The sequence below is a fragment of the Mus musculus genome, chromosome 5, assembly GCF_000001635.26.
Source record: "Mus musculus strain C57BL/6J chromosome 5, GRCm38.p6 C57BL/6J".
Classification (NCBI taxonomy): domain Eukaryota; kingdom Metazoa; phylum Chordata; class Mammalia; order Rodentia; family Muridae; genus Mus; species Mus musculus.
This window is the reverse complement of record NC_000071.6, coordinates 114,868,914-114,890,756: the sequence shown is the minus strand read 5'-3', so window position 1 is coordinate 114,890,756 and position 21,843 is coordinate 114,868,914. Positions and strand designations below refer to the sequence as shown.

The 21,843-nt window shown below is 47.9% G+C and overlaps 1 protein-coding gene across 8 annotated transcripts in view; it reads right to left on the bottom strand.

The window, feature by feature from the left end:
* Positions 1–6,876: 6,876 nt before the first annotated feature.
* The window catches only part of 4930519G04Rik (RIKEN cDNA 4930519G04 gene), a 30,235-nt gene continuing 15,268 nt past the window's right edge, over positions 6,877–21,843 (bottom strand). For 6 of the 8 annotated variants that reach the window (XM_006530441.4, XM_030254773.1, XM_017321078.1 and 3 more), the window contains 6 exons: positions 20,492–20,602; positions 19,947–20,038; positions 18,205–18,229; positions 16,409–16,477; positions 12,739–12,792; positions 10,991–11,248 (listed from right to left, as the gene is read on the bottom strand). In XM_006530441.4, the coding sequence (XP_006530504.1) occupies positions 11,043–11,248; positions 12,739–12,792; positions 16,409–16,477; positions 18,205–18,229; positions 19,947–20,038; positions 20,492–20,602 (557 nt within the window). In that variant the 3' untranslated portion in view covers positions 10,991–11,042. Of the gene's footprint in view, positions 7,963–10,990; positions 11,249–12,738; positions 12,793–16,408; positions 16,478–18,204; positions 18,230–19,946; positions 20,039–20,491; positions 20,603–21,843 lie in introns of those variants that run through there. The other 2 variants (NM_026263.2, XM_030254774.1) reach the window with 2 other exon arrangements.

The window sequence follows — 21,843 nt, the reverse complement described above, 5'->3', positions numbered from 1 at the left end:
GGCGAACGGACGGTGGACACCTGGACACGTCTATCCTTATCCACCCCGCACTCCCTCTCGGAGCGCGGTCTCACTGAGCGTCCGCAAAACTGAAACTGCGATCGCACCAGACTTAGAAACAGAACACAGACATCAGAACACAGACATCAGACCAAAACAGAACAAAGAATCTTACCTCTAAGTGGGTCTAGGACCTCTGGGTGGTCGCGCTGTTTCCCGGCCAATGCACCAAATGAAAGACCCTCGAGGGGAGACCCTCACTCAGACACTCAAGTCCCGGGACAGCCGCGTACCCAAGAAGACACTGAGACCATACATAAAATGTAGAAGGCAAGATTTAATAAAGCAGCGACATGAAAGCACACAGACCAGAGCTCTGGGGTCGAAATAAAGCAGCAACATGAAAGCACAGAGACCAGAGCTCTGGGGTCGAAATTCATACACCTTTGCACAGGGTAGAGGAGTCTCGACGGTCAGCAAAAATTTTTTACAGGCTTATATAGTAAAACTCAAAGGGGGAGAACTGGGCAGGGAAAGTACAAGTTTACATCACTAGGGAGTTCTGCCAAAGGAATCTACGTAACTAAGGAGTCATGTCCTATCAAGGAACCTACGTAACTAAGGAGTACCTGGTTCATTTTGAGGTTGTTCCAGGAGGCCTTTATCTCAAAAATGTTCTTGGAACAGTTTTTAGTTGGGAGGGTTCGAACTTTAGGGTGAGGAGTTTTGGGGTGAAAAGTTTAGGAGTGTTACAATCTCTAGATGGGAGGGGGTGGGCTCCGAGGTAAAAAATTCATGTTTTCACAAGAGGCCAGTAATTTTCTATTCTTCAGTGCTCCCAGACGGCAGGTGAGGGTATCAGATCCCCTGGAACTGGAATTATAGACAGTTGTAGTTTATTATGTGGGTGTAGGTACTCAAACCTGGCTCTTCTTTAAGTACAGCCAGTGCTCTTAACCATTGAGCCATCTTGCCGGCACCTTCTGCTATTAATTTGGCTCCTTTAATGGGCTCCTTGGGGGTGGGTTGGCTGGACCTGTGTCACAGGCCGTGTCTGCCAGCGTCGCTGACAATGGGTGACCATGCCATCTCAGTAAGAGGGCTTTATTGAGGGCAGGTGAGGAAGACTTTCCTCAGTCCGGTGTGTCCAATAACTTCCCGAGCCTAATTTCCGTGATGTGATTTTAACACACCCATGGGCTTCAATTCTCTCCCCAAGAAATGTATAGGTTGGCTTCCTGGGAATTAGGCATTTGTCAGTTTGTGCTGCATAGGTGGAGTCTGGCAGATGGAGCAGACTCTGGGTCTGCCCAGGGCCCACAATCATCCTATGAGCTCAAGATGGAATCAAAAGCCGCTGGTAAAACGAAGTCTCCCAGGGACAATATGGAGTGACTTAGGGTAGTAATTTTCACTGAGATGCAGTCAAACCACCTAGTTAGACTGCTCTGTGGGTAAGGTTGAGGGGTGATCAAATTGCCAAGGCTGTCTCTGAGGGGTAAGGGTGGGTGGAGAGGAGGCAGAGAGACCAGGAAAAGGCTGGTGTGTGTGTGTGGACTGTGATCTGTTTGCTACAGGCTTGCTTGATTTCATTGGTAACTAAATACCCTTGCCAGAGGTAATTGGGTAATTGCCCCAGGCAGAGAGGATAAAGGAAGAAAATCTTTTCCTGACAAGTAGGTTTCTGTGGGAAGCAGAGTTTTGTTTATCTGCCAGTCAGTGATCCTTCTGTGTCAGCATCTCGCCTGAGCAGGGTGAGTCCAGATTGTCATTTAGCACTGCCATTTTGGGGGCCCCTCTGCTTTGGACCTCATGGTTACAACCTGACCTCAACAGGATCTCAGGCTGTGGTCCTGGAAGCTGCCTCAACCATTCTGTTTCTTGTAGCATGGGCAAGTATAGTGAGAATTCTGGAATTTTGGTTTCTTTAAAAACACAGAAATGCGGGGCGTGATGGCACACGCCTTTAATCCCAGCACTCGGGAGGCAGAGGCAGGCGGATTTCTGAGTTGGAGGCCAGCCTGGTCTACAAAGTGAGTTCCAGGACAGCCAGGGCTATAAAGAGAAACCCTGTCTCGAAAAACCAAAAAAAAAAAAAAAAAAAAAAAAAAAAAAAACTACACAGAAATACTGTAAGAATATACTTTCAGTTTAATCTCAGGTGTGGGATGTGGGGCTGCTTCCGCTGTCCACAGCAGCTGACTATGATTTGCCTCGTGCTTTAGCAGAGGCATGGTTTTACCAGCTTCAGATACTTGCTGAGATTGTGTGATATTTGGAATTTTGGGAATTTTTCAGAGGGTACATATACGCTAGGGCCTGGAGAGACAGGGTGGGTGGTCGTTGGTCATCCAGGGGGGTTGGTTACAGTTTGACAGAGGTCATGCTCAGAGAAGAAACAAGACGAAAGAAATTAGACTCAGAGATCTCCATCTCTCCCTCCCCTTGCTCCTTTCTCTCTTGTTTTCTGACAGGGGTGAAACTGAAAGACTCTGAGAGGAGCCCCTCGCTCAGGCCTCAGGACAATAGTGGACACCCAAGAACTCACGATAGACCAAGCTTGATGCAAACCACATGAGGCTTTATTCGGGGAAAGCCAGAGCTCTGGGGATGACTCATATCCCACGCAGGGGTAGAGGAGTTGACCTTGAGGGGAAAGAGGTCCCAGTTTTTATAGGTCCTCAGGGGAGAAAGGAGAAGGGGGGAGTAGGGGATTTCCAGATCTAAACAATTTCTATTCTCAAGAAATGGGTATGGGAGGGGTACAAGGAAAGAGTCTGGTGCAGGTGTAGCAACTCAGGATTGGCCGGGCTGTGGTTGCTGGGGAGATTTTCTGACTCTTTCTCAGCAACCAATATCACCAACACCTGGCAATGAGCTTCATCACTGAGCACACACATGGGTTCAAGGAACGGTCAAAACATTGGCAGACACACAGGTTCAAGGAGTGGCCAGAGCATTGTGCACCTCTATTTTTCTAAATCAGTGAAGCTAGTTCTGCTAACAGTGACATCTATCTTGCCAATTTCAGGGCTTCTGTGACCTTTTACATTCTGTCAGGATCTTTCAAAACCAGGGGGATAAAGGGTGGGGTAAAGAAAAACCTTCAAAGTAGCAAAATCTGGGCCACAGGAGAGAGACCTGGAGGAGATGCAGGAGCTAGACATGTCTGCTCCCGGAGTCAGTCACAATGGCTGACTGCTGAGTGCTGAGGATCAGCTGGGGCTGGACTAAGCCAACGCTTCCCAGGATTGACTTGGCTTTTTGTTCTCTTTTTCCTTAATTATTTAAAGATATGTGTGTGTGTGCGTGCGTGCCCCATTGTGTGTGCAGTGCTGGTAGAGGCCAGAAGAGGCCATTAGATCTCCTGGAAGTAACATGGTTGTGAGCTGTCATGTGGGTGCTGGAAATGGAAACCTGGTCTTTTGCAAGAGCAGCTAGTTCTTACAACTGCTAAGCTAGCTCTCTAGACCCATTTATTTAATTAAATTTTAAATCAATACACAGTCATGTATTTCCTCATGGTCTGTTCATATATATACTTAGTTTTATTTGATCCTCCTGCCCCTCCTCTCCCTTTCTCCCCTCTTTCCCTTCCTCCCCCCTCCCTTCTCCTTCCTCTTATCACCCTCCTCCCCTCCCCTCCTTTCTCCTCCTCCTCCACCTGGCCCCAGTCTCCACGATATTGTTCCTTTCATAGTGTTCCCCATTCAACTTTCACCTTTTTCCACACCACAGGCACCTGGCTTGCTTCCCAGTCCCTACACACTCCCGTACACATGCACACATGTGATAATCAGAAGCTGGGATTCACACGTGAACACGAGGACACCCTACTTGCTCTCTTGAGTCTTGGTTACTGTGCTGAAGAAAATGAATTCCAGTTCTATCCAGTTCCTTGCATGCCGCAGACCCTCTGGTTCTCTGCACCAGAGAACGAGTCTCTGGTGCAGGTGGGCAAGGAGTCAGCGGGAATTGGCAGATAGACTCAACAGAAGGGAGTGTGGATTTGAATGTAATTTGTCAAACCAAGCATCAAACTTTTTATACAGAAGAAAATAGGGAAGTTGGGTGACACACCGCAAAGGTACGAAGAGGTTACTGGATTCTTTCACAAAACAGAGGAATGCAAACACAGAAGAACTGGCAGGAACCAACTGGGGTAAAACTCAAAGTTAACAACTGGGATCAAAAACAGCTCAACCTAAGGTCCATTTAATCTTAGAAGCCAGGGGCAAGGGCTTTGTGCCCTTGACATAGTTCCTACTCTAGTCTATTGTATAGTCCACGTTCCCCCTAGGCCATTGTAAATATTTGTTTGTGTATGGGTGTAACTCATACCTATAGTTCTAAGTATCTACTCTGGTTCCTCTTTAGGTCACAAACTTCCTTCTTCCTAGATAATGGTAAATTTCTGGGTAGGGCAGTGACTTAGCTCTTCATGCCCAAGGTTGGATCAAGGACTGCCTAGAATCTAACTTAGCTATATGTCAAAATATCAATCCTTAGGAGCACTTGTAATAAAGCAATATTAAGGGAAAGCACACAGATCCGTTTACCAACAAAAGCAAGGACATTGGAGCATTCTTTATACAGGATGCCATGATTCCAGGAGACAAAGTTTCTGTGAACTTTTCACCTCAGGACAGCGGCCAGGTTTTCAGGGCCTGTTGCGCTTGGCACTACTGGGCTGGATGTAGCAGTTGAAAGTTTTTTTCCTTTTTCCCTTTCTATCTTTCTTTCTTTCTTTCTTTCTTTTTTTTTTTTGAGACAGGGTTTCTCTGTGTAGCCCTGGCTGTCCTAGAACTCACTTTGTAGACCAGGCTGGCCTTGAACTCAGAAATCTGCCTGCCTCTGCCTCCCAAGTGCTGGGATTAAAGACATGCACCACCATGCCCGGCTCTTTCTTTCAAACCACTGAATAAAATTCTATTGTGCACATGTACTGTGCATTTTGCTATCCATTCATCTGCTGGTGGACATCTGGGCTGCTTCCATTTCTGTCCTGTTGTGAACAGAGCAGTCAGAGCCACGTTTACACAAGTCTCTCTGAGGGAAGATACTGTGGCTAGTTGGCTTTTGTCAGCTTCTCAAACCTAGACATTTCTGGGAAGAGAGATTCTTAATTAAAAAAAAAAAAAAGCCTCCTAGGAGTGGCCTGTAGGCAAGTCTGTAGAGATACTGTGCTGTCTCAGTTAGTGACTTCCTGTGAAAGCTCACTGTGGGCCCTGTGACCCCTGGGCAAGTGGGCCTGGGGGCTATAAGAAATGAGTTTCAGCTGCCTGGTGGTGGCGCACGCCTTTAATCCCAGCATGTGTACAAAAATGTGTACACACCTGTGATCCCAGCACTTGGGAGGCAGAAGCAGGTGGATTTCTGAGTTCGAGGCCAGTCTGGTCTACCGAGTGAGTTCCAGGACAGCCAGGGCTATACAGAGAAACCGTCTCGAAAAAACAAAAACAAACAAAAAAGTGTGTGTGTGAGAGAGAGAGAGAGAGAGAGAATTTGTACACACTGATATTTTGCCTACAGAAGTCTGAAGGGGGCTTTGTGTCCCATTCAGCTGGGGTTAAGGCAGCTGTGAAGCCTCCTGGCGTGCACGCTGGGGAACCGACTCCAGATCCCCTGTAAGAGCAGTTAGCACCCTGAACTGCTGAGCTATTCTGAAGAGAGACATTTATGAAACAATAAATGCCGAAGAGTTGTAATTTCTCCAGAAATCTAACACTAGGGAGTGGAAAGGCCTGACGGGAGCCAGGGTAGGAACTTGCCCTCGCTCCCGAGAAGCCAGCTCCTTGCTGTCTGAGTACTGGGACTTTTCTGGCAGGACAGGCTGCAGCCAGGACAATGATGGGTCGGTTGGTCAATGGTCTTGACGTGCCTAGGTCAGGACTGTGTAACTGTTTTAACTGGAAACCCCACGCCGCAGTCCTGAAGATGCTCTGGGGTTAGAGGATTAATGGTTGTTTTTGGTTCCTCTTCCCAGTATGGTCACATTGGACATCTAGGAAGTATGCTAACTGGAATCTCTGCCTGTGTACTGAGAAAACAACCTAGAGGAAATTCTCGCAGGTATTGCCTTGAATCTCTGTGGCTTGCTGTTCTCAGTGGTCTGCTTAAACTGCCAGAACATTTTATGGGTAATCAGCAGGACTTAATTGGAAAACGTTATTTAAGTTAGAAATAAAATCCTATGCATTGACGCATTGACAGTAACTCTCTTACACTCTCAAATACAGTTTAAAGGTACAGAGACAGCGCATGCTACATGCATGTTCTCCCTCCGAACACACTCTTAGTTTCACACTTTTATTTGGGAAGTAAATTGGGGATCTGAGAACCTCAGCATGGGAGGGGTGTGTTCCCCAACACCTTTATAAGAAATAACATTATGTAGCACAGGTAAAGAAAACAAATTATTTCTAAGAACCCACGTTCATTGTTTATGTACATTCGTAACTAAGCAACTTGTTACAGACTAACCAAGTGTCAGCAAGCAAGGTACTTCCCTTCCTCAGCCAGTGTCTCCTCTTGGCAGGCAGGCATTGGCCGTTACAAAGACAGGAGTAATTATTATTTATCTTTAAAAGTAATCTTGGAAGAATCTTAAAAAGAATCACAGATTTAAACTTTTACATAAAAATCAGTCATATTTATTTTATATCCTCAGAATGCATATCCAATCATCTGCAGTTAATAAATCCCATCAGAAAGCTGGGTGCAAAAATGTGTATAAGAAATCAGTCACCCCCAGTCCAGCCTCAGTGAGAGTTGCCTCAGCCCGTGCTGTCATTGTTCTTGTTCGCTGACCATAAAGGGTCCCTAGCTTAACCAATAAGAGTGTGCCTTTCTAGCCGGGCGGTGGTGGCGCACGCCTTTAATCCCAGCACTTGGGAGGCAGAGGCAGGTGGATTTCTGAGTTTGAGGCCAGCCTGGTCTACAGAGTGAGTTCCAGGACAGCCAGGGCTACACAGAGAAACCCTGTCTCGAAAAATCAAAAAAACAAAACCAAAAATAATGTGCCTTTCTGAACTTTAAATTGTTTACTAAGATTTTCTACAAAAGAGCTGATAGTAAAAACATTTCAACGTAACTTCACTAATAATTATTTTATTTTTCCACATGTTTCCTAAGGGTGGCAGTCATTGCTGACAATCTATGTTTCTAGGACACACTGGGTGCTGACTGGAGCTGCCGGATCACAGTGTATTCTTGGGAGACCCTGGACTCCAGGGCAAAGGAATAAGCCGGGCTTCCACGATGGTAACAGAACAGGGGAGAGAGCGGAAGTAGAGCCTTCCCGATGGAAACGGAGCAGCGCACTGACGAGCCTCAGGGAGGGCACAGGGAGTGTGGACTCTATACCAGCATGCTGGCTCGGAGGTGTGAAGGGCTGACATCTGAGTGATCACGGACAACCTTGGGTCATACTGCTGCCGTGACGCCTTCCAGAAGGAGGGACAAACTGACTCCTGTCACCAAAGTGTCTAGAGCAACAGCGACATGAGACAGGTGACAAGTGCCCACTGGGCGGTTATGACACAGGGCCCGGGTTGAGGGAGTGGCTGTGGGTAAGTATGTCGAAAATCAACTCCTCTTTAGGGGTTTCTTCTAGAAGTGCTTACGTTACAGGAAAAGGTCTTACTCCAGACTGGCGGGAGAGTCAATTTTCTTTTACTATACAATATGTACCAATGTAGGAGAAACCTATTTACAATCTTAAATAGTGAACGTTAGAAACAGAGTATAATGGTAAAAAGTTGCAAACGTGCCAAAATATCTAAATCTGAACTACGTAAAAACACAATATTCGTAACAGTAAAAAGTTGCAAATGTGCAAAAATTCTAAATGTGAACTGTGAGAGGAGCCCGTTGCTGGAAGGGGAAGCGATCAGAGAGCAGCCGCTTCCGCCATCTTGGTGGCTACAGGTTCATCCTCCTTGCTGGCATCATCCTGGGAACCTGAAACACAGTAAATGGGAATCTGAGGAGAGGATGCCCCTTGGGTGGTGGGTGAGGCAGGCTGAATCCCACCCACACTAGGTCCAGTGGGGTTCTCTCATCAGAAGTCTCCGTAGGAGAGTGGCATTGTGGCCTGCCTTCCCTCCCCATGACCCTTTCCTGCTCTATGGTGTATCCTGAGACCCTTGAGATACCCGAGGCTAGCTGCCTGGATCAAGTTTCTCTTTCTGGGCCCACCTTGTCTATCCTGTGACTTTCAGGCACTCAGGGACTGAATGCAGGTGTGAATGAGGCTTGAGGTTCTATCTACGATGCCACCAAACTAAAAAAGGGGAAATGTGGAGAGCGGTTGTGGCGGCAGTCCCAAAGGCGCCAGGGACTGCAGCTAAGTCATATGACTTGCACCTGACTTCCTCATATAAGACACAAACATCTTGAGTGCTGCGCAGGTGTACCAGGATACAGGTGAATCCAATTTGGTGGAGATTTGCCCCTGCTGCCCTGATTAGCTGAAGCCTCGTGACTGGCGAGGGGGCGTGGCCTGCGGTGCGTGGATGAGAGAGAGTATAAAAGGAGTGAGAGGCCCAGGGTTCGGGGGAGATATAAACAAGAAGAATCAGGACTGAATAAACTGCTGTTAGAAGGACTGGTGGTCGCGTCGTTCTTGCTGGTCGAGAGCAGACGCAACAATTGGTGGCCCGTACGGGGAACCGACTCCCCCACCGAGTTCAGAACTTTCAGCAGTCAGTGGTTGCCGGCAGGGTAAGTTCACGGTGAGTGAAACTTGCGACCCCAGGAGTTTGGGAAGGACCTCGGATAAAATAGAGGTGAGCATAAAGTTGCCAGGAAGTAGGCACAAAGTAACCCAGGAGTTTGGGAAGGACCTCGGATAAAATAGAGGGGAATATAAAGTTGCCAGGAAGCAGGCACAAGGTAATGAAAGGTTCCTGGCTTTGGGACAAGTTAAGGTTCCCGGTTTGGGGACAAGTTAAGGAACTATGATAACCTCAGTGTAGTGATCAATAGATCCTCGCTGTGTAGTTATGCTTTTTTTCTCCCATTGACCCTTTGTGGGTAGGTCTGATAGTTTTGGTCTTGTTTGTTCTGATATATGGACTCTGTTACTGTTTGAAACTGTGTGTAGAGGCAGTCAAGACAGGTCAGAAAATCCTTACAGAGCAACAAGAAAGTATGTCGGAAGAGGAAAAGGGCTTAAAAAGAAAAAGGAAAAAGAAAGGAGACACAGTGTTATCAGGTGGACAGAAAGGACAGGACAACAGAGTCGAGGCAGAGGAGGAGGTGAATTAGCTTCTGCGCCTCCTCCTTATGCCTCCTCGTCAGCCATCTATGGGCAGACCTTCTGTCCGGAGGTCTGGAAAGAGGATAGATTCTCCTTGCTGGGATGTCCTATTTTCACTGATCAAGCTGAATTTGCATGGGATAGAGATATGTTGCTTGATCAAGGTCGATTTGCACAACAACAGACAGGATATCCAGTGCAGGTGTTTAAGCAGGTGAATCAGATTGCCAGAAGGGCACGGAAATCATTGCCCAACAGAGGGGAAGCTAGTGAAAACTTGACTTTCATATTGACTCCCCAGATGAACACACAGGTGATTGAGGTTATGGTCTCATCACCACGAGGTATTGTGTCCATCTCCACTGGGGATCGACCAGATCAGGTGTTGATGTGGGCGAGAGGGTCTGTTTGTGTGTTTCCACAGGACCAGACGGAACCTCTTTGGGTGCTGGAGAGATTGGTGAGACGCTGCAAGAATGAGGCTCCTGATCCAGTTGCCCCTGTGGATGTGGTGGATGATCCCACAAGCACAAAGGATGGAGCCGAGATGAGAGATCCTTTCGGTATTCCAGAAGCCGATACCAGCTCGACATGACATTCAAATTTTTCCACGCTTTTTGATCCCTGAATTCCCCTTAAAGAGATAGCCCCGCTGGCCATCTATCCCTTGCTTCAGGGAAGATGAGCGGGGATGAGAGCCCTGGGATGTATGCTTGTTATAGTGTGTGTGTTTTTTGTGTTTGGCACATGTGTTAGGTGCAGAGTGTGCGGCCCGCACTTTCGCCATGGTAGCGTAGGCTTTTGCTGCAGTGGAGGCGGGACAATCTCCTCAGATTCGGTTTGCCGCTCTAAAAGAAATTATGCTGTGTTATGCCGTGGAGTGCGAGGCTAAGCACTGCACAGAGGATAGCTTGCTGTTGGCATCCTGTGGAAGGCACGTCTGATTGCATGAAGGTTCAGTGTCCTAGTTCCCTTCCCCTAGGAAAAACGACACGGGAGCTGGCCAAGACCTCTCTGGGTGATGAGCCTAAGGGATGGTTTTGTGTAGGGCCCCTATGCTTGCACACTGGGGATCAGACCTCTACCTTCACCCATGAGGCTTGCTTGCAGCAATTAAGATCTGGCCATAAGTTAATTAACATCCTGGCCTTTTGATGCACCTGCCGCAAGCAAAACACAATCTCCCCAGGAGTGGCTTGGCATGATTGAGAGGTAGTCAGTGATAAGACTCCCTGGGCATGTCACCAACCTAAGACAGGGATCAAACCAATGCTGTTTGTCTCCCAAAGACAGGTAAGGGGCATGGTTGCGAGGGGCTATCTACAGACATTCTCTCTGCCAAAAAAGAAAAAAGGGGGAATTGTGGGGAGCGGGTGTGGCGGCAGTCCCAAAGGCGCCAGGGACTGCTGCTAAGTCATATGACTTGCACCTGACTTCCTCATATAAGACACAAACATCTTGAGTGCTGCGCAGGTGTACCAGGATACAGGTGAATCCAATTTGGTGGAGATTTGCCCCTGCTGCCCTGATTAGCTGAAGCCTCGTGACTGGCGAGGGGGCATGGCCTGCGGTGCGTGGATGAGAGAGAGTATAAAAGGAGTGAGAGGCCCAGGGTTCGGGGGAGATATAAACAAGAAGAATCAGGACTGAATAAACTGTTAGAAGGACTGGTGGTCGCGTCGTTCTTGCTGGTCGAGAGCAGGCGCGACAGGGAAACTGAGGCTGGGCTGAGGAAGAAGCTGGAGAGCAGAGATGTTTAACGTGCTCTAAAGTAGGAGGGTTACAAGTGTACAGGAAAGCCCTGACGTGTGGGAAAGGGGGAGGGGGTGTGGAAATGCGTCGCAGAGAGCTGATAGGAAATGTGAAGAGATTCTGCTAACAAGTTGAGCCACGTACTAACGGCTGCTTCTGCCTTCTCCTCCTCCTCTGGGGTGTCAGACCAGCATGTTTCAGCGTGCACTAGGGCGGTGACGGAGATGGAGTAGCCTTGGGGAAAGGAGGAGGTAGTTAATGTCTGGGGTGAGGGTCTGAGCTTCTGCTGCCCTTCTGCAAGTGTGCAGCGCCTCCCCCAACCTCCGTTCCCCACCCCTGCTCCTGTCTAAAGAGTCTTCGTGTCCTTCCCTGCACACTAAGGACAGGCTCTGGACATCTTTTTCTACCGTATGCTGAGAGTCAGGGCCAGTCTTCCCCTAGTGTTCCTAGAGGCTGCCACAGTCTCCATGACATTTTCTGCTCGGCGGTGACCCCCTTCTTTGTATGCTGCCTCATGCTTCTGTCTCCTCTTCTGGGATTGCTGCCGGATTTCTCTCTCCTTCTCAGCCTCACTCCCATAATTCTCCTTTGTGGGGAGATTGGAGGAGAGATTGAGAGGGTATGGCTACCTCCCTAACTATTCAACTGCCGGTGGCCTTTACACACAAGTGTACCTGCCAGGGGCCCAGGAGTTGTGTCTGTTTTGTGCAAGAGAGTGACAACTGGCACACGTGTTGATAAATATTTTGGGCCCGTGATGACCCAAGGGGCCCGGGAGACATTGGGACTTCACAACAATTTCATTGCTAACAGGACAAACTCAAGTTGACAGGTTGAGCTGGCAGCGGGGCCAAACTCCCCTAGTTCTTTATCTTCCAGAAAATGGATGAGTGCCGGGCAGTTTTTACACTCTGCCAGGAAGGTAACTGGAGGTCTGGGGACCGGGGACAAGGTTAGGAGATGGGGACGGTGTCCGAATGAAGCGGTAGAACTGGATTGGGCAAGGACCTTGTAGACAGAGGTTCTACGCTGAGCCTGTGGATCCCCAGGTTCAGGGCCAAGGGACAGGTGGAGAGGCTGTGTGTGCTGTCTCCGCCTATATGGGCTCTGTTACTGCTGCTGCCCTGCTTCAGAGAGGCTCAAGGGGGCCTTTGGATGTAAGAGTCCCTGATGGAAATAGCTTCTGGTTGGCTTCCAGTCTCACAGTACGGGAAACGGGGTTAGAGTGGAGGTGAGAAGCCACTGAAAGGACTCACCCCTTCTCACCAGGACCCAGGACTATGCACTGCCCTCCCAGTGGCCTCTTTTAAACTCATCCTCCTCCCCCAGCGGGGGGGGGGGGGGGGGGCGTCCGTAAAAGCAGGTGTTACACAAAAAGGACAGGACAGAAAATGGCTGAGATTCTGAGGCCTTGATGGCGCAGGAGCATGAGATCTGCATCTCCAAACCGAATTCAAACAGCTTGCTCTTGGGCTCCACATCAGCCTGCAATCAAAGAGACCTCGCAGGGCTTGTGAATAGGGCTATTTTCAACTGGAGGAGGACAGTGGGCACTCCCTGTGACAGTGAGCACCGATGCTTGCACCTTTAAGATAAGAAGGCCTGTGTCTCTGCTGTTGGGTTTTGTTCCCTGCCTGTTTACTCTCTCCCTGGGGCAGCACACAAAATCCCCTAACCTCGCAGGAAACCTTTCCTATAAGGTTCCACCCCGATTAGTTACTCACCCTCACAATCTTCCTCATCGCTACTCCAGTCCCACTGCCTCTGGACAATCCAACCTTTAGAAACACAATCATCAGCAAGACAGTCAGTAGACACCTTTCCCCATTCCCTGTGTCCCTTGTAGTCATGGGGGGTGGGGCGGGATGGTTTGGAGGTATGGCACATCCTCTGGTGCAGCCATATTCATAGTAGATTAAAAAAAAATCAAACTGATGGAAGCCAGCAAGCTGGCTCAGTAGGTAAAGGGTGCTTGCTGCCAAGCCCGATGACCCACTTTTAATCTTGGGAATCCACCCGGTGCAAGGAGAAGCCCGACTTCCACAAGTTGTCCTCTGACCTCTACATACATGCTGTAGCACATGCTCTCCCATGCTTACGCACAGCAAATAAAGGGATGTCATAAGTGGGTCACCAGGTCACCAGCCAGCCCATCTCGGAGTTAGTGTGGTTTTCTCAGCTCCTGCTCGGTTCCCTTCAGAGTGGTGTTTTATTAGAAAGAGCATGCCAGACTTCTGACTCCCTTGCATTTCATGCCTCACCTTTTACAGCCACTTTCTTTCAGCTGGGTAACTATTTGCCGTATGTGCGTGTGTAATGCCGTACTTCTGACATGTAGAATTGTGAGCTCAAGTCCCCTCCTCCGCAAGGCCAAATGCTTTGTGATGGTCATGGGAAACTGACTGATAGTGGATTTACAGTCCTCTTCTCTGGGTTCTCAGACATTTACTGGGTTCTGTGGACTCTGAGTCGTCCCCTCCCCCCCCCCCCCCAGGAGCCTGCAAGGTCTTGCAAGCCTTTGAATAGGAGAGAAAAGCTGGAGGATCAAATTTCAGTTCTCATTCAGTGCAGTTTCTACTTCCAAACATACATTCTTTCTTTCCACCTGACCCTGATGCTGTGTGTGTTCATATGTGTGTATGTGTCCACATGTGTGTCCATGTGCATGTGTTGTGTGTGTGCATGTGTGTATGTGTGTGTGCATGTGTGAGTATGTGTGTGTCTGTGTATGCATGTGTTTGTGTGTCTGTCCGTGTGTGTGTGCATGCGTGTACATGTGTCTGTGTGTATGTGTGTATGCATGAGCATGTGTGTCTATGTGTGTCCATTTTTGCGTCCACGTGTATGTGTGCCCATGTGTATGTGCATGTGTGTCCATGTGTATGTGTGTGTGCATTTACATGTATGTCCATGTCTGTGCATGCATGCGTGCATTCATTGAGGTATTTAGGCTCAAGGAACATAACATAGGCCATGAGATGATGTTATTCTGTCACCCTATAAACGTGGTCACTGGAGACATGAGCTGCAGCTGCAGGGCTGGGATTCTCAATGTTTATGTATTTTAATTAATATAATTTGGACAAAGCATTGGTCAGAGGGTAAAGAGAGGGCAAAGATGAGGAAATCTCAGCCACATTCTCTTCATATTAGCTCACAATTTGCTGCCTCGTCTCATTATACATTGCTCGCTGGGCACAGACAAAAGGGCTGGTCATTCTGTAAAGTCCTCTGGTTACTAAACCAACGAGTTCCGTTTACTCCAAGGCCCAGCCGGATCCCAACAAGGCCCAGGGCATCCTGTTGAGAAGCAGCAAGAGCTCCTGGGGAACAGGAGGGGTGTGGTGCTCTCTTCAGGAGCCAACCTCATCCCCAGAGCTGGTCCTAGTGAGGAGACACGTGGGCCCCTGTAGGGCCCAGTGGGATGAACAAGCTGGGGGGAGAGGCTTTCTGCTTTCCACACATGAGCGACACACGTGAGCGACATCCCAGCTTGGGAGGACTGCGATGGTTGTCTAGGGCTGAGCTGGGTGGATAGGAGAAATGAGGACACAGGTCCTGCTGTCAGAGTGAATAGTCAGGACTTCCATATGAAAGGGGGGGCTGATAGCACAAGCAAGTGGCAAGGTAAAGATCTGACATCTCTCAGAGCCCCATCAGTGTACTAAGCGTGCCCTCTGCTGGACTCAAGCCCTTATGCCCCTCCCCTCCCTGAAACGCCGCCTTTCAGTTGTACATTCTGTGACTCTGGAGGCTCCGTTCGTTCAGTTTTAATGTGACAGACAATGTTCCATCAACAGTGTTTACCCAAGGACCAGTTGGGAGGTGACTTCCTGTGGCCAGTGAGCCTCCACAGAAGCTGCCTCTATCCTGACCACAGGGAGCTCGGGAACCCGGGTCTCAGGAACAAGTCTGAAGTCCGTCCTCCTGCCTCACACTCCTACCACAGTGGGGCGTGTCCTGTGGCCTTACCAGGGGTCTCACTGCTAAGGATGGGCTATGCCCACATCTCTGTGCTTATGATGTGGTAGTTGGAGAAATGGGTTCTGAGTCCTGCGACTGGGAAGCACTGGGAATGAGTTGGGTGAGAACGATCTATCTAATCTGGAGGCCGGTGACATACGAGAGTCATTGACGAGTGATGTGTGCACCTTCCCTTTGACCACAGATGCGGAGCACACCCTGTCCGTTTAGAACCCCATCTGGGTGAATGGGGTGTAATCCATTGCCCTTCCTTGGGAGCCGTATGGCATTCAAAGGGCTGCATGCATATGAAGTCAGGATAATACCTTAGACTTTGTGAGCACCTTGTGAATGTCTGACCACCGGATGCTGCTTATATGTGTGCCAGGTTCCCCCTGAGTTTGTCTAGACCATTTTTGCAATATACGATCATAGCCCCATGGGGATGCACATTTTGTTTGGGATGCTGACACTGGAAAAGTGGGCGTATGAACCATGCCGACCGACCAAACGTGTGCGAGGTTACGCAAAGGCACCCTTTGGGCTGTGACCCAGGGATTCTCACACATGCTGTCGTGTACCGAGCCCTGCATCACGCTGTCGCTTCAGGTGGGTACAGAGCCTGGCCATGATTCTTATCTGGTCCTCGGTCATAGAAGCTAAATCAAGTTGCCTGTCCGCTGCACCAAGCTATCCGGGCACTCCCACACTTCTTTCATCTAGATTGTCCCTAAGCAGGTCAGCGGTAACAGTAAGCATGCCCCATTTTGTGTTCCTTTTGCATTGGCCCATAATTTAAAAGGGGCACGGGGGGGGGGTCATCATGGAGATTAGAATGTACTGTGTCCTGTGAGTAGGGTTCTGTCTACATGGGCACATGACTTAGAGAGATGCAAAAGTGGCCTGAGGCAAATCTACTTCTGTCGTGAGCATGAGGAACGTGTTGGAGTGATGTCTGAGTGGTTAGAGCACTGGCTGCTTTTCCAGAGGACCCTGGCTCAATTCCGCCGCCCACACGATGTGTGATAACTGTCTGTAACGCAGGTTTCAAGGGATCCATGACTCTGAGGGCCTCTGTGGGCCCTGCACGTGTCTAGTGGGTAGACATATAATTGTGCAGGCAGAACACCAATACACATACAAACAGAATTAGAAGGCAAAAGAAACGGGAGGTGTTCGTGAATGATGTCTGCATGAAGTGTGTTATATTGTTAGCTAGTGCAAAATCATCATCTATTGAGGGAAGAAGTTGCTTAGGACTAAGCCGCTCCGGTATATATTTGTAATATTTAAAACTTCCTTAAAATTCCACCAGCACATGTCTGTGCTGTGCAACAGGTCTGCCTTCTCATGATCACCATCGTGATGCTATGGGAAACCACTACTGCTAGAGAGCAGTTTCTACCTTCTACCCAAATGCCGTCAACCTACTCGGGTATTCGATGGATTCTTCTGATCTTCTATGACAATGGAAGGGATCCCCTGAGCTCTCCAGGATGACTAGGGAAGAGAGGGAGACACTGTCAGTACCCCGGCACTGTTGCCCAGTGGGTTATGTGGGAGCAGCAGTGCTTGGACACGGGGCAAGGACAGAAGGCAAAGGAGAGGTGGGGGAGGGGACGGGGAGCTGAGGGCACCCCACGTGTAAAACTGTCTAAGTGTGACAAGCATGAGGCATATGACGGGTCCCAGAGCCACAGTCCCTTGCCTCCTCTGTAGCAGCCAGAAGCTGAGCTGGACCGTCACTATCTTCATGGTGACTTCTGAGATCTTTCCTTCCCCAGACCCACATACGCTCCTTTACCTGTTCCCTTCCTTAAAGGATTTGTTTACTGGACAAAAAAAAAAAAAAAAAAAAAAAAAAAAGTGACCTTTGCCTGGCATGGTGTTTGTGTGCGTGCCCAGAGTGCTAACACTCGGGAGGCAGAGGCAGGCAGATCTCTGTGTGTCTGTGGATCCATGACTACAGTGGTTTACATCATTCCAGGCCAGGGCTCCAAAAGGGACCTTTCTTAGGAGGTTGGATTTAAATTCTAGAAAAATATTCTATTAAATTTATCTCGGTTTTGAGATAACTTATAACGGTGGAAGCGACTGGATGTTGTCATTTTCTAATAACCTCCTCAAAGGCATGGCAACAACCCCTCTTTGTCTTCTTTTTGTACAGAATGTGTGGTAATATCCAGGGGGAAGGTGGCTGACTAGCTCACGTGAGGGTCCTGCCTCAGGACAATTCAGCTAGAGTTTGGCGTGTGGCGTCTCAGCTCCCTCCCTGAGGTACGCCATAGGTGTGCAGAAGGGGAGCTGGACTTGAGTAAGAACCAGTCGGAGCTTTTTTTGCAATGCGATGTGGTCCTTTAGACATGTTTGCTAGGGAACTTGAGGGTCTATGAGGCTTTAGAGAGTCGGCTCATTAACTCTTTGGTGCTAATCTGCTATGAGCAAGGGGTGTGGAAGAGCTCGAGCAGTCTTGGCAGATGTTGACTTACACTGTGGTACCGGGTACCTCCCCTGCCCATAGAGCAGGGGACAGGGTGTGTGTGTGTGTGTGTTATATGAACATCATACTAATGACTTCCGAGTGGGCTTTTAAATTCACCGTTGCAGCCTTGGATTGTGTGAACACGGTGGCCGTTTTCCAGTGATGGACAGTACCAGAAACTCTATAGGGTGGAATCTCACTGGTGTTTGTCTAAACTAAAATGCCCTGGCATGGTGACTGTGGATTCCCCTGATTGTGACTTTGAATATGGGCCTGCAGCTCAGAGCATCATCCTTGGGACTCATGCCTCGTTCCTCATTCGCCTCCGGTCTCATGGAACCGTGAGCCCGGGACCAGTTAGTTCTGCAGTGTCTGCACGTGTGAAACTGGTCTTAACATCAAGCTATTCCTGGGTTGAAGAAATAATAAGATAAAAATTTATGTCAAGTGTGTACTTTGTTTTCCCCCCTCTTTGGAGTGTGGGGGTTTATTCCACTTCGACTCAGCCACAGCTGCCTTCCAACACACAAGTGCTGTACACAAGTCCGCACCACCAAAATGACATAGATGCTCTCAGCCATTGTGGATGGCTTTGATTTCTCATTGGACCGCCAACTCTGTGCACTACGGCCCATTCCTCTTTTACCAGCTGGGAAACTAGAACTGGGATGGATTTCCCAAAAAAGTAGGCAAGAAATCCTATTCCCTCTTAGCACTTAAGATGAAACGAGTTTGCAACACTTACCATTCTCTTTGTCCAAGGATTCCACCTGTGGTCACAGGGAGAAAAATGACACGAGGATCAGATCCCTTGTGGCAGATCCCTTGTGGCGATTATAAAACCATGTGGAGAAGGGGGATCTATGCTGCCAGGAGCCCCCCAGGAGAGGCTAGAAACTAGCAGGTGATCTTCCTGAGCTGGCTTCCCCGTGGGCTGTAAAACTGTAGTAGATGAGCCGAGGGGACTACATTTTAGGAAAGAGTCCCGCTATTAATCTGCTTCTCCTGTTACTATAATTATACGTAGCAATCACTAGGTATTAGCCCACCCTTTGGGGCAGATCTCTGCAGAACAGCAAAGATGTACTGTCTTGTAGTGATGCCATACAGATATACAGATATAGATGATTTCTTAATTCTTAATGATGGTCCTATAGGAATTCCTAAAATTATGCCAGTAATTATTAAGTCTTTTATAATAGGACCACTATTAAAGGCATCTCTGATGTGAAAAACGTCAATTAAAACTCTTCCAGTCTTTAGTGTCATGAGTTAATTGCTTCCGAGATAGAAAGTGGGCACTTACAACTTTAGAGCACATTTCAAGAGGTTGTAAGACAATTAACTGAAGGTCATAAAAGGAAACTAACGATTTATTGTAGGTAGGTGCAAGAACAGAAGATAAAATATTGGCTGGGTTTATCTATACAAAACTTCAATGACAGCTTAATCACAAAATTATGGTTTTTTAACTTTCTATAAACCTGTGGAATCAGTGACAGAAAATTAATGTTTAGTTAAATAACTTGTCTTAATGAAAACAGGTATAAACATCTCTGCTGTAAACTTCTTATTCAGTTTATGATTTGAATCTATGTGTAAACTCGTGGTGATCATGTATTCTGAGGACAAAGAGAGCTGAGAGAGAAATTTTTTGGAGAGAAAATTTTTGGAGGAGAATCATTTTGGAGGTGAGAATTTTTGGAGAAGAACTTAGAAATAAAGATGAGCATCACTTTCAAAGTGTCCCTTTTCTTCTTGTGAGTGACATTCACTAGTAGAATGGGTGTTGTACAAACTCCCAGTATGCTGGACATAAGAACAAGGACTACTCAATCCCCAGCTGTTTGGAGATGACTGCTAAATAAATGCCAGAGATGCTGCAGTTTCTGGCCTCAGAGGAACTCAGGCAGGTGGGCCAGCTACCACTGCAAAGTAACTTAGACTTAAGACAGGTAAACATGTTTGTTGTTTTTCGAGACAGGGTTTCTCTGTGTAGCCCTGGCTGTCCTGGAACTCACTCTGTAGACCAGGCTGGCCTCGAACTCAGAAATCTGCGTGCCTCTGCCTCCCAAGTGCTAGAATTAAAGGCATGTGCCACTGCTGCCTGGCTGGTAAATACTTTAATATTAAAAAGGAAACCTATTTTTTGCAAGACCAAGTCTTGTACCCACCGACACCCTTTCCCCTCAGCTACCTTCAGAGAGAAGAATTCTGAAGCTGTCCTCTGGCACTATACAGTGTCCCTAAAGTAAAGTCAGACGGCACTTGAGGCAGGCACAGGAGCTAGCCTCTAGCTGGTATCTGATCCTGACACTCACTGAGATCACCTTAAATCAGGCATCAGTTGGCAACAGACTTGCACTTGACATTTCTCCACAAAGGAAATTCTGTGTGCCTAGAGTTCAATGTCTGACCTGGATTCCCAAAGAAGTAAACCGATAAGATGACATGTCTACCTCAGACCAAGGAGGATACATGCATTACCTTCCCAACAGACTCTTCTTCTTCCTCTTCCTCTTGCTCTTGCTCTTCTGAGCTGACACAGGGGACTACCTCCATGATGACCCTGTTGGAATCTGGTAGGAGGCAGGGTGCTGTCAGTCCGTTGGCCTTGCTGATGAAAGGCTCAAGAAACGTGTGTGGAGTGGACACAGATGTGGGAGGGGTGAAGGTGGCCGGGTGACATGCACAGTGTCCCGTACTGATTGGACATGTTCCTCAGCAGGTGAAAGAAGAACAGGGAGTGACCCCCAAACAGAAATGAAAGATGCTAGAAGGACATCAGCAGTCTCAGCACTTGAGAAGCTGAGGCAGGAGGATCTCTGGAAGTTGGAGGCCACCCTGGGACATGCACTGTTGCAAGTAGGTGTTCCTTTCAGACGTTGCTAGTAACAGAATTGCCATTGCAGAGGGATACAGGAAGGCATGACCCAACACAGTTACTGCTTCCCCTGAATATGTTAGTGAGGGCCGCTGACTGCATGAAGTTGTTATTGGTGAACGGGCTCGAGGACTGAATTTCCACAGACCGTCATTGGGATCTGTGGACTCCACCCTGCTGGGTGGCCACAAACGGGTCCGTGTCCCATAGACAAAGTGTCTCTTCCTCTGAGGAACGTCTTCATCTGGGATGCAGCAACCTAGGAGATAGAAGGTGTTGAACAAGGTCGTTGACATCTCACATAGGCTAAGTTGTAGTAGTTATTTACAGTCAAGCGCTGTCTAGATTGACATGTAATAAATGCATATTCTGAGGCACAGTCTGTTGCGAGATACGTTTATCATCCAGTGATGGCGTTGGCAACATTACTTGCACATCACTGTTTGGTGAAGGTCAGCTGTGGGGTTTGGGGCAATGTGGGATTGAACTGGAGGACGTTCGTACTGAGTGAACAGAATGCAGATCCACCCCATCTCACACATGGGATTTTAATAAATGGATCAGAGGGCTGGAGAGATGGGCTCAGCGATTAAGAGCACTGACTGCTTTTCCGGGGGTCCTGAGTTCAAGTCCCATCAGCCACATGGTGGCTCACAACCATCTGTAATGAGATCTGATGCCCTCTTCTGAGGTGTCTGAAGACAGCTACAGTGTACTTATATATAATAATAACTAAATCTTTAATAGAAAGAAAAAGAAATGGATCTCTCAGAAGGTGTGAGAGAGCAGCCCTGTAGCTGGTAGAGTCTGAGAGGACAGTGTGACAAGTGGCCTTTAGGAATATGTTGGGTAAAAAATTTAGTGTGTGTGTGTATGTGTGTGAGTGTACATGAGTGTGTGTATGTATGTATGTATGTGCGTATATGTATGTATATATGTGAGTGTGTGTATGTATATGTGTGAGTATATATGAGTGTGTATGTATGTGTATGCATGTATGTGAGTATTTATGTATGTGTATATGTATATATATGTGTGTGAGTGTGTGTATGTATGTGTATGTATGTGTATGTATGTTTGTGTATGTGTGTGAGTGTATATGAGTGTATGAGTGTATGTATGTATGTGTGTGCATGTATGTATGTATGTGTGTATATGTATATGTGTGAGTGTGTGTATGTATGTGTATGTATGTTTGTGTATGTGTATATGTATGCATGTGTGTGAGTATGTGTGTGTGTATGTATGTATGTGTGTAAGTGTGTACATAGAAGAGGGTGTTGGATCATATAGAACTGGAGCTAAGAGGTTGTGGTGGTTTGAATAAAATAGGCCCATAGGGAGTGTCACTGTAAGGAGGTATGGCCTTATTACAGCAAATGTGTCCCTGGGGAGTGGGCTTTGAGGTTTAGAAGCTCAAGCCAGGTCTAGTGGCTGTCTCTTCCTGTTGTGCCTGTGGATCCAGATGTAGAACTCTCAACTACATCTCCAGCACCCTAT